General features: G+C 32.4%; 1 protein-coding gene across 1 annotated transcript; it reads right to left on the bottom strand.

The window, feature by feature from the left end:
• Window positions 1–422: 422 nt before the first annotated feature.
• LOC143536408 (uncharacterized) lies at window positions 423–2,567 on the bottom strand. The gene is made up of 4 exons (XM_077030412.1): window positions 2,397–2,567; window positions 1,084–1,201; window positions 753–981; window positions 423–656 (listed from the first exon to the last, which is right to left on the bottom strand). The coding sequence occupies exons 1-4, from the start codon at window positions 2,546–2,548 to the stop codon at window positions 628–630; spliced, it is 528 nt and encodes a 175-aa protein (XP_076886527.1). The 5' UTR covers window positions 2,549–2,567; the 3' UTR covers window positions 423–627.
• Window positions 2,568–11,335: the final 8,768 nt, after the last annotated feature.

An 11,335-nucleotide genomic window follows, 5' to 3' on the forward strand; every position in this document is an offset into this window, starting at 1 on the left:
TTGTCAACGTCACACTTATTTACAAAGCAATGCCAGATAAATATCCATATCATGTAGTGTATTTGTCAATGCACCCAACATAGAACTAAGATCACTTATTTATGATACCGCCATAATGTCATTTTCCAATGTTCTTCAACAATTAATCTGATGTTTAACTAGATAATAAAACTGTCAAGATGTGGACTACTGGATTTTTTTAACCTAAAAGAAAAGACACTGCAACTTTAACTCTCAGCTATTATCAAATATAGATTTAGTACTCCATGTAAACGCACCTCAATGTATATTAGTCAATACATTTACCAAATTGGCCATCAACTAAAATATTTAAGTGGGAACTTTTCAAAACACGGTAAAAAGAAATAGTGAAACTTTTTCCATGAAGAACGAATAACATAGATAAATGACTAAATGCATCGTAAACAATCGGCTTTTCATGTCTTCTAATCTTTAAAAAGAAATATAAGTAAAATAATGACACCGGTATCGATTTCTAACTACAGCTAAATTACTTGTCTGGTTACTTAAATAATCATGAGGGAAAAATAGAAAATATGGAGCTTGGTTTGAAGATCAGGAATACCTTATGCCTCTCGGTCCATTTAAATTCTTGTAGTGAGATTGTTACACCTTTATCCGAATCACAAACGAACCTGCAAATCAGTTCATGAAAAAAAAAACTGTTTTACTGATGATAAATTAAAAAATATATAGGTTGAGCTTGAGTCAGAAGGATTCTAGAAACTTACAAGCAGGGAGGTTTGAAATATCGGCTGTAACAGCACACGGTATTCCCAAGGTTGAAAGTGCACCCCTTATAAGTCCACAGGGGAAGTAAAGATGCATGCTAGTTGCTTGTGCTGGTTTGTTTGCTGACATGGCAGAAGGTTCTATACCAGCACCAGAAATATCTACAGATGGATCCGCTGACACGCGTGAAAGCCACAGGAACTTATTATCCTGCAATACAAATGTACCCTGCAACAAAAGGTTTAAATAAATAAGCCAACATATGTTATATATCCATCTTTCACAATAACTTCTAGTTGTAGAATTTGGGATTTGAAACAAGAAACTTACTCTGTGGTTAGTCTTTAAATTGTCTATCGGCTTCTTGAAAAGCTCAGACCAGAAATCTTTGCAGATAAACTTGATTGCCTCTAGGTGATCAGTAAACCGTGGTCGATCAACTGTATATCTAACAAGAATCATAACTCAGAACTTATGAAGATGTAACATGAAATCAGTACTGAAGTTTATATTTTACCCTTAGTTTAAAAGGTGAATGATGACACAAGATAACAAGGATTAAGATGATTTGATAAGTTTTTTACTTTTGAGTTTCAACAGACATTCACAATATAACAGTTAGATTCTTGAGATCGCAATCAGGTTATAAAGATGTGTGCTAATGATGTTAAATACAACTAGAGAGATTGATGTAGATTAGGGCTGTTTAAGAGTCGAGCCAGGGTGGTTTCAAGTCGAGCTCGAAATTAAACAAGACAACTCAGCTAGGCTTGGGGTCGATTTTGAAGTCAGACAAGCCTAAGATCGAGCCAACGAGCTGAGCGATGGTCGATTTTGGCTTGGTTATGAAAGAGCCAATTCAGCTCAGGTTGTTTCAAATCAAGTGTTTTTAGCTAGTTTTGTTCGAGCTTTTATCGATTGAGCAACAAGCTTATTGAACAGCCCTAATGTAGATTCATAACAAAGTTAAATAGATGGTTCATAATTCAAATTCAAAACAAATACATGTAAAACCTTGAATGATTCTTAAAGGCGCGTTTGGTTCGCGAAATTCAAAAAAATTGGAATTTCAATTCCTTCTCTTTATGTGTTTGGTTCACAGAATTCGTGGAGATTGGAGTTCAATTTCAAATTAAAATTGAAATTTGATTTTAACACCAACACCGCATCCGACGTTGTTTATGAGTCCGAAGCGTGTTTCACGTTAGTCACCGGTTTCACTGGTAATGTGTCTGATCCCAGTAACGCGTCTGGCCACGGTTACACGTTAGGCGCCGACTTCGCGTCTGACACACCAGTTAATAGTCCGGCCCTAGTTACTCATTTGCAGCTGGTAATGTGTCTGGTGCGGGTTAACGCGTCAGGTGTCGGTTACGGCGTTTGGTAGTGATAGATTCCAAATTCTTTCAATAACTTCCAATTCCGTAAAAAAATAATAATAATAACGAAAATCAGACCCCTAATTTTCTCATATTCAATAACCGTCATGGTTATTCAATTAGGTGAAACCAGATTTAGATGCACCGGTGTTCATTTAGGTTCTCTATAAAATTGATCTTAAATCCTAAAACTATAACAATTTCTAGAAACTAACATAATTTCAGCTTAATATTAATTTATATGTGTGTATATGTTTATTATACCTTTCGGAGAGCTGGTGGCCAACCTGGTATCCAATTGCTTCGATTCTGCGAGCAGCAAGCTCCGGCTTATTGGCGTATAATCGGTTACAATAAGTCGATACTATCTCCGTTATCAACCCGTCCATACAGCTTTCCGATACTTCTCTAACCATCGTATCGTTTATTTCTGTGTTTTACACTCACTCTGTCTGTGTGTGATTTGACGATGATCGTTGCTCGATAACTACACCAAGCAAGTAAAGTTATTTTACTGGCCCAGTAACTAAATAAGCCCACTGGATTTGATGACGTTTTTCACGTCCATCATGCCCACCCAATGGACCTAATCGATTCTTGTTAGGTCCCGGTCTGAATTATCGGTTCGGGTTGGGCTATGACATCCCTACGTAAGGGTGCAAATGTGTCTGGCTGTTCATGTGTTATCCAAGACTGGATTAATGAAAAGCTCGAAATGAGCCGAGAATTATCGAGTCTGAGCCTCAAAAAAAGCTCGTTTAGTTATCGAGCTTGAGATTGAGACTAGTATGGGGAGATAGTTACGTTTTACTTAAATTATATAAAATTAATTAAAAATGTATATAAAGTAATAGATAACTAGTAAACGAGCGGGGAGGGCGACGACTCTGCTCAATCACCTCTATAGGCTCGAAATTTTTCAAAAAAATTATTATATATTGAAAAATATGTATTCTTTGCGTTTAACCCATTTAGCCAATTTATTTAAGCTCAATTTTATATAAAGAAGAAAAAAAACGTAATTCAGATTATAACCCGATAAACTCATTTATAAATTTAATTATTTAAATTTTAAACCAAGTGAAAAACCCTTTACTTAAGGTCAAATATTTTTCCGACTTAGGCCCAAAAATTTTTAAGGATTCTTAAAGACGGCACTCCTGAGCTTGAACTTGAAAGAGAAAAACTTATGAGTCGACCTTAAGCATTATTAAAACAGGTCGAGCTCGGGCTCGACTTGGCTCATTCAAACCGCACTCCCCCCCCCTCTATAAAAAGTTAGACAAAGAAAAGCACAAAAACATGAATAAAATAAGTTGTCTCATACTCGGCTCCGACTCATTTCAGTTATTGTTGGCTTGGTGTTAACTACTAAACAATCTGAATAAAAAAGGGTGTTTGTTTGTTAGCAAAACGACAAACTTGATGCACTAATTTATCTATTCAAAACAAAATCATAAATTTATTTAGTCAGATTACTCAAGAATCTAGATAGTTTAATGACCTTAATATGAATAATTACCTTTATTTCATCTAAAATGAAGAAAAGAAAGGGTACAATCATCATTTTGTTCCGCAAATTAATCTTCTATTCGGTTTTAGTGAATGTGAGTCTATACCACTTGATAAAGACAATGTCTTTTAGAGGAAAGTCATAAGTTCAACATATACAAGAGCGCAATTCAGATTTATTGATGTAGAAGTAAAACAGAAATACATTCGGCGCTAAAAAAAATATTTCGTTTTTCAAATGAAGGCACAAAACGACGTCACCATGGCTCACAACCATAATGTAAAGAGTTTAAATAGTAGACATGGAACATTATGACCACTTTGGCATCCCGAGCAAATTTAAGGATACCTTAGAAGAAATTCTGCACATGTATTGCTAAAAAGATTCATAGTACTATTTTTGATATGTTTAACCAAATACAATAAATAATTTTGGGTTAGGCTAAATGTACCCCCTGGTTATTTTGGGTTAGGCTAAATGTACCCCCTGGTTGCTTGTCATACCCCCCGTTGGAAAAACCAACTTTCATATTAACACTTGAAATTATATAATTACCAAATTAACACAAAAGTAAGGATTTAATAATATTTTTTTTTATAATTTACGTTTTCTTTTTATGATTTCGAGTTTAGGGTTTTGGGTTTCGGTTTTAGGGTTTAGGGTTCGGGTTTAGGGTTTAGGGTTCGGGTTAGGGTTTAGGGTTCGGTTTCGGGTTTCGGTTTTACGGTTTAGGGTTTAGGGTTTAGGGTTCGGTTTAGGGTTCGGTTTCGGGTTTCGGGTTTAGGGTTCGGTTTAGGGTTTAGGTTTTTGGGTTTTTGTTTTTTTTTGTAAAAGATAAAGTGGTAAAATAAGGATATTATAAATACATATACTACTAAGGGGCTGTTTGTTTACATCTGATTAATTCAGACTTCAGACTGTTTGGTTTCAAACAAAAAAATATTTGAATGGTTAAAATTAGGTCTGAATCAATCAGACTTGTTGTTTTTGCTGAATGGGACAGAAGTTCATTCAGATCTGACTTATTCAGATCTGAATGAACCAAACAGCCCCTAAAATTTAAAAAAGATATTATAAATATTTATGATATTAATATTAAAAAAATAAATTAATAGTAATACTTTATAGTTTTTAATTTGATATATGTAGTAGAGGTTATCAAATGAAAGTAATGTTGTAAGGACTAATATGTATATAAATAATGTTAAGAGCTAATTGTAATTTGTGTAATAAGTTCAGAGAGGGAGTATATTTAGTAAAAATGAAGTAAGCAAGGGTACGTTTAGCAGCACCCATAATTTTTCAAAACTACTTTCGAAAGCACCCATGTGCAAATACTTGATTTGAATATTGTTATTTTCAATTTCATTGAATGAAGTATGTAGAACACGTTATCATTTGATTTGGTCCATAATGCTATACTACTATATTATCGTTGAAAAATATGTTATATTATTTGTGAATGTATGATGAAGTACCGCTATATTGGTTGGCCGGTTAAATTCGTCGGGTCGATCTCAAGAACAACATAACATATCTACTAAATAATTTTAAAATGGTAAAATATAGAAATTTTATTTTATTTTAATTGAAAGTAGATAGAAAAATAATAATAGTCCAAAAATAAATAAGTTGTTTATGTATAGATTGAATTAAATTATAAGAATAATATTAAATTTATATATTGACACGTATATGTTTCTTAATCAGATACTAGATGAGTTGATTACTATTATTATTTATAGTTCTACTGTAAGTCCAAAGTACTCATAGGGCTCACATAAGAAGTTTTTGAAGTTTTAATTCGAACTCATTCTATTGTATGTCTTAAGTTCAGATTTTTTTTTTCCGAAAATCAAATGTTACTTCTATTCACACCAATAAATAAAAAATTACATCAAATGGGCTAGCCTTACATTGGCCTAAGTACATAGCCGTAAGATTTAATAACATTAATGTCAAGTTTGCTATAATGGTGTAATTTTAACTAATAGATATGTATTGTGTTTCATATCCTTAAGTACTAAAACTTTATTATGCATGTGTGTTTATCTATAGTCTTTAGCATAAGTATATGATAATCAAATTTGACATAATTTATGAAATTGTAATATTATAAAGATTTAAGGTTAATGAAGTGTGGAAGTCCTTCTTGGTTTGATGAAGAGCAAAGCAACATTCTCTATTTCCAAATTGTAGTCTTATCTCGATATTGTAGAAATTAAATAAGAATCAGTAGCATCAGATCCGAAGTATTCCGATCTCAAAACAGCAAGTCATCACACACCACGTGCTTCGAGTCCTTATCTTGCTCTCCTTTTTCATGTTACATCTTTTCTTTATGCATAAAATATGAATATATTATGTTTTCAAAATTCTTATATTTAACTAGTTTTGTTTTTTAACTGTTAATTCACAAAATCTATAAATCAGTACCCAAATTTACATTAACGTATGCCATGAAACTAGCTTAATAGTGTGTTTACTAGCCATTTTTGTTAAACTAGTAATCAATCAAGGTCTAAGTAGGGACCCAATGTAATATGACACTAGTTAATATTGAATGCCATGAATTCTTTGTTTAAGTCATCTCCTCGGAATGTTATTGAATCAAGATGTAGTCAATGATTAGAAGGTTAAACAAGAGCGATCATATTCATGATGCAAGAGCATTCGTGGGGCTCGCATGTGATATTCTCGTTTACTGGACCCTTTGATCCAGGCATTGAACTACGGATGGACCGGACTCAAGGACATAGGATGTGGACTCATGAGGAGCAGAAAAGGTAGGCTGGTACGAAAGATCAAGAAGGTGAACAAGTTGGAGAAAAATATTTATATCTTACTTGTTTTGTTATCTTTTAAAGTTTTTAAATTATGTTGTTTCCATATTTATTTTAAGTTTCAAATTGTTATTGACATGTATTAGTAATTTCAGTCCCGTACTTGTTTATAAAATCGTATTAAGTAATTAACCGCTTAATCATTGGTATACTTATTAGATTGTTAGAAATTACTTGTTAATATTTTTCTGAATACATTTCTTTCAATTTTATCAAACATGAAAGCTATAAATATGTAAAAAAATAAAAATTAGTCAATTTTTTGGATTACCAAAATAACTAAGAAAAATGAAAAGAAAAAAAGTGCTTACAAATACGGTACAGATTAATGGTCTCATAATAAAAATTAAAACTAATTACATACCAAAATACTCATTTTAAAAATTAAAAATTAACAAAACTAAAAAGTACAATTCTAGAGAGGAATGAATAACTCATTCAAAATGTATAAAAGGTGTGATGCTAATTACAACCAAAAAAAATAAATAAAAGATAATTCTTCACTCAACAAACCAATTTAACCAACTCAATTTGCACTCATACATCTTTGAGCCATAACATATACATGTGTCTGCTTCATTTTAAATACCAAAACTTGTACAGTAATCACACATGCATTCACCAGATTCAACTTTAACAGAATAACAAAAGAATCTTTGTACAATAACATGCCCAATGCATGATAACATCCAATAGTATGTGCCCTTAATTCCCTATAACTACAAAAAATGTCTTGGTTAAACATAAATGAATTAGAAACAAAGTTGATTAACACTTTAAAAGAACAAATGCAAATATTTAGAAGCTTCTAAAATGGTGTAGTAATTATTAATGTTTCAATTTAGCTTAATCAGTCATGTTCTTCACCTGTTTGGTCGGACAATTATGGCTTTAATCGAACCCACTGGTACCTGCCCTCCAATGGTACTTCATTCACAAAATCAAAGTTGTACCTAATCAAATTAACATCATAATTAATGTAAATTACTGTTTGAGCTTGAGGCTGTACTATAATGATTTTGTGTGCGCTTATTAAATGGAGTTGTTCACAAGCCGAGCCAAGCCAAGCTCAGTTTTAAATCAATTCTCGGTTTCAGGGACGTCCCAGATAGTCATTAAAAGTTTTTGGATAGAACGCGAGAAAAAATTTGGATATTAAATAAAAACTGATTATTATTAATTCATTTAAACTGGGTTGTAGTTAATTTGGGTTATGTAAAAAAAAGTTTATAAAAACGTGCTTATATGAATTATGTAATTGAGTTTTAATGTTAAGAATACATGTTTTAAAAAAACAAAAAAAAACATATACATACATACATAATTTTTTAAAACAATTTTGGGCCTATTGGGGTGATCAGGTCAGGTGTCGTCACCTTCCCCGCCCCTCTCAGAGCCACATATGTTCGATTTGGCTCGGTTTTTAAAAGGAAATTTAAAAAACACAATTCTAGTTAATATTCAAAATAAAGTGAAGTAAAATAATTCGAGCCAAACCGAACAAGACACCGTTGATCGGCTTGTTCACAAACCAAGCCGGCTTGGCTTGACTCCGTTTTAAATCGAGACAATTCAAGCTAGTTTAAAGTTTTCTTCAAGCTTTTTACACGAGCTTTTCTAAACAGATCTAGTGTGCTACTTACTTTTCCGATAATCGTTTTTGTTCTTCCTTTCCCACTACTGATAAAAACTCATCGATCTCCTCCGCCGTAGGAGCTTTTGCTGGCGTCACCAACGGCTTACTATGCAAAGTAACCGCCCATGGTGGTGCTGGCTTATTTTTCATTATTGAGATTGACTCCAGTTTGTTTGAATCTAAACACGTCTCGCTTGATAAACTCGCTTCGCTTCTGTAAATCATAATAAACTAAATTCAAAATTTGTAAAGATGAAGGTTTCTATAGAGAATATGAATCAGTAAAAGAAAATTAAGAATCGTTGAATTACTTTTCACTTTTCCGGTTTTGTAACGGAAGAGATTACTTAAAATTCAAATTAGGGTTGAGGGTAAATTAATTAGTAGCGATGTAAATAAACATTCATTATTCATAATAATAATAATAATAATAATAATAACAATAATTCATATAGGGTGATCCTATAGCTACACAACCCGTCTGATTTCACGTCATCAAACGACCATCCACAAAACACTCCAGCGGCCATTTTGACAAATAAAAATTCAAACTTTGAAACTTATTAGTCTCAACCGCCACTTGAACAATATCCATTGACTATTTGTCCAGTTAATATCCAGACGACCGTTCTAACTAAAGACAGTTAAACCTTAAAAATTTTTATCTGTAAAGGTATGGCTTTAGATATCAGACGGTGTGTATAATGTATATAGATGGCTCACCTAAATCCGTGATCGCGTGGCATGGAGGTTTCGTTTTTGAAATGAAGCTCGGCCTGCAATCAAACAATTAAGTGACAATAACTAACTGAATTATTTATTAATAAATAAGCAAGGTAGTGATTACATCAAAACAGAAGAAAAGCGGACAACAAACTACGTCGCTACCCCTTTTTGAATTGCAAATCCAAAAACAATAATTCATATGCATAGAATTATGAATTATACCTTGAGATCTAATTGCGAACCGTCATCGAAGCATGGAGACGACACACAATCACACGAAGCATGCACCGGAGAATTCACGTCGACTTGATCACTTGGAGACTGATTTTCTGGTTGAACAACATTATCCTGATCTTGGAAATCGAATTTTCTTCTTTTAGCAGAACCGGAGCTTGTGATCTCAGTATGCTCTCGGCACCGCCGCACACATCTTTGCGATTTCGAACCGTCTGTCATTGAAGTTTCATCAATGGTTATGCATTTGTTGGTGTCCATTGTTGCAATGCACACACACTTCTCTCTCTATGGACCGTTGAGGAGAGAGTGAGTTAAAAACTTAAAATGAATCGAGTTTGTTACTTCCTTTCGAATTTGTTGCATTATAAATTTATAATAATATATTATTTTTAATTAGATATTTAAAATATGCATTAATGGTAAACTGTTATATTTATTAAACAAAAACAAGTGTTTAATTTAAAAAGTTAATTAAGAATAATAAATGAAATACAATATAATAAAAAAAAAAATGGTTACTTTAAAACATATTAATAAAGACATTAATGAATATACAAACAATTTCGGTCATACAAAATATTATTATATATTTGGATTAAGGACTAGGAGTACATAATTTCTTCACACTTTTTTTTCTTTTTTCAATGAACAAAATAATTTCTTCACATCGGGTTATACTAATTTTATTTACCTAAATGTTAATTTCTATGATTTAAAAATAAAATGAAAATATTTAGTTCGTTTTGATATAGTTATGAGGCTACAATAGATGGAAAAGCCAAATCAAATACATAAATTGATACTAAATTACATTTGGTCAAATGATATATGATAGTGTAATAATAGATGTTTTTAGTTTAGATCTCTAGAGCTTAAATCTCATGATAAACAAGTTAGATGGATTTAAGAGTAAATTATTAGTTTTAGTTGTTAAAAAAATATATAACTTGATAGCAAAGTGTCAAAACTTTATATGTATCATACATCTAGATTACGAATATGAGTCATCCCTTTAAAATTGTGTGTGTGCTTGAGAGATTTTTGCTTCAATTCTAAGTCATTGATTTTTAGTTACTCTCGTCTCTTGAACTCAATTATTATTTTAGGTATTATCAAACGTCATTTTTAACTAATCTCACTAGAAAATAATATTGGACTGAGTTTATGGTTTTTTTTTCTTCTCTATTGAAATCATTTTAGGTATCTAGAAATACATATTTTAAATTAACATCCTAACATGATTAACAATCTTTTGGAACGACCAAGAAAATAAACTTTAATTATGAACAAGCTAGCAAGAAGCTAGACACTTCTAATAGACTTTACAAAGTTATAAATTTGATAGAAAACATTATACGAGTATTTGTTATGGTTTTCAGTTTTCCACAATAGTTCCTTTTATATCTATCTTTATAATGGCCAACAAACAAATAATTTTTTAAAACATCTTATGAGGTGGGGATGAGCTTGGTACAATACCCGTATTCATACCTATACCCGTACCCGATATTAGCGGTACTGAAAATTAACAAAAACGTGTACCAATACCCGTACCAAATTTTCGATATGGTACCGGTACATGTATTGGTACGGGTATTTTGGCACGATACCCGTTCTTATACTACTTTGCCTTTTTATTTCCAAATCTCCGACGATCTTGAAACCGGTACCGATAAGAGTAACAAACAAACTGAATTAGCCCGAGTACCGACACGAGTACATGTCGTGACGGGTACCAAATTAGTACAAGTATCAAATTGGACGCCATTTTAATGATAAAATAGTAGTGAAAACCTTAATCCGACTGTGATTTTAAGTGATATGTTTGATTGCTCGACTCTTAGATGTTATATTATTTAATATTGAAGAAGCCTGTGATATTTGTTCAATAATAATATGGTTAGAGAATTTATTTTATATATTAAATATGAAAAATCCTAATTAAACCACTACTTATTCCAAACAGGTACGAAATACCAAACGTACTCGTATTGTACTTGTACCCATACCCGTACCCGATTGTATATGTACCTAAATGCAACAAAAATGAGTAACGATACCCGTAGCAAATAGGTACGCGTAAGGGTATGAATACTGGTATTTGGGACAAAATGTTCATCCCTAATACGGGGTGACCAAATGGCAAAAGACCACCTCTAACTGGCCCAACCTAACCGTACAGAGCCCTTAAGCGTCTTCAAGTTATCTCTAGTTTTAAGGAAAACTCACCTGTCTGAAGGCCCAGTTA

Source organism: Bidens hawaiensis, unplaced genomic scaffold (genome assembly GCF_021521415.1).
Source record: "Bidens hawaiensis isolate Kalapana, Puna unplaced genomic scaffold, B.hawaiensis_p1.1 tig00000780_1, whole genome shotgun sequence".
NCBI classification, from domain to species: domain Eukaryota; kingdom Viridiplantae; phylum Streptophyta; class Magnoliopsida; order Asterales; family Asteraceae; genus Bidens; species Bidens hawaiensis.

Excerpts from the sequence above, each read along its gene's own strand:
- LOC143536408 (XM_077030412.1), bottom strand. The coding sequence starts at position 2,548 with ATGGTTAGAGAAGTATCGGAAAGCTGTATGGACGGGTTGATAACGGAG. Across the intron at positions 982-1,083 it reads ATTTAAAGACTAACCACAGA|GGTACATTTGTATTGCAGGA; the intron begins GTAAGTTTCTTG and ends CTTTTGTTGCAG. Across the intron at positions 657-752 it reads TATTTCAAACCTCCCTGCTT|GTTCGTTTGTGATTCGGATA; the intron begins GTAAGTTTCTAG and ends ACTGATTTGCAG.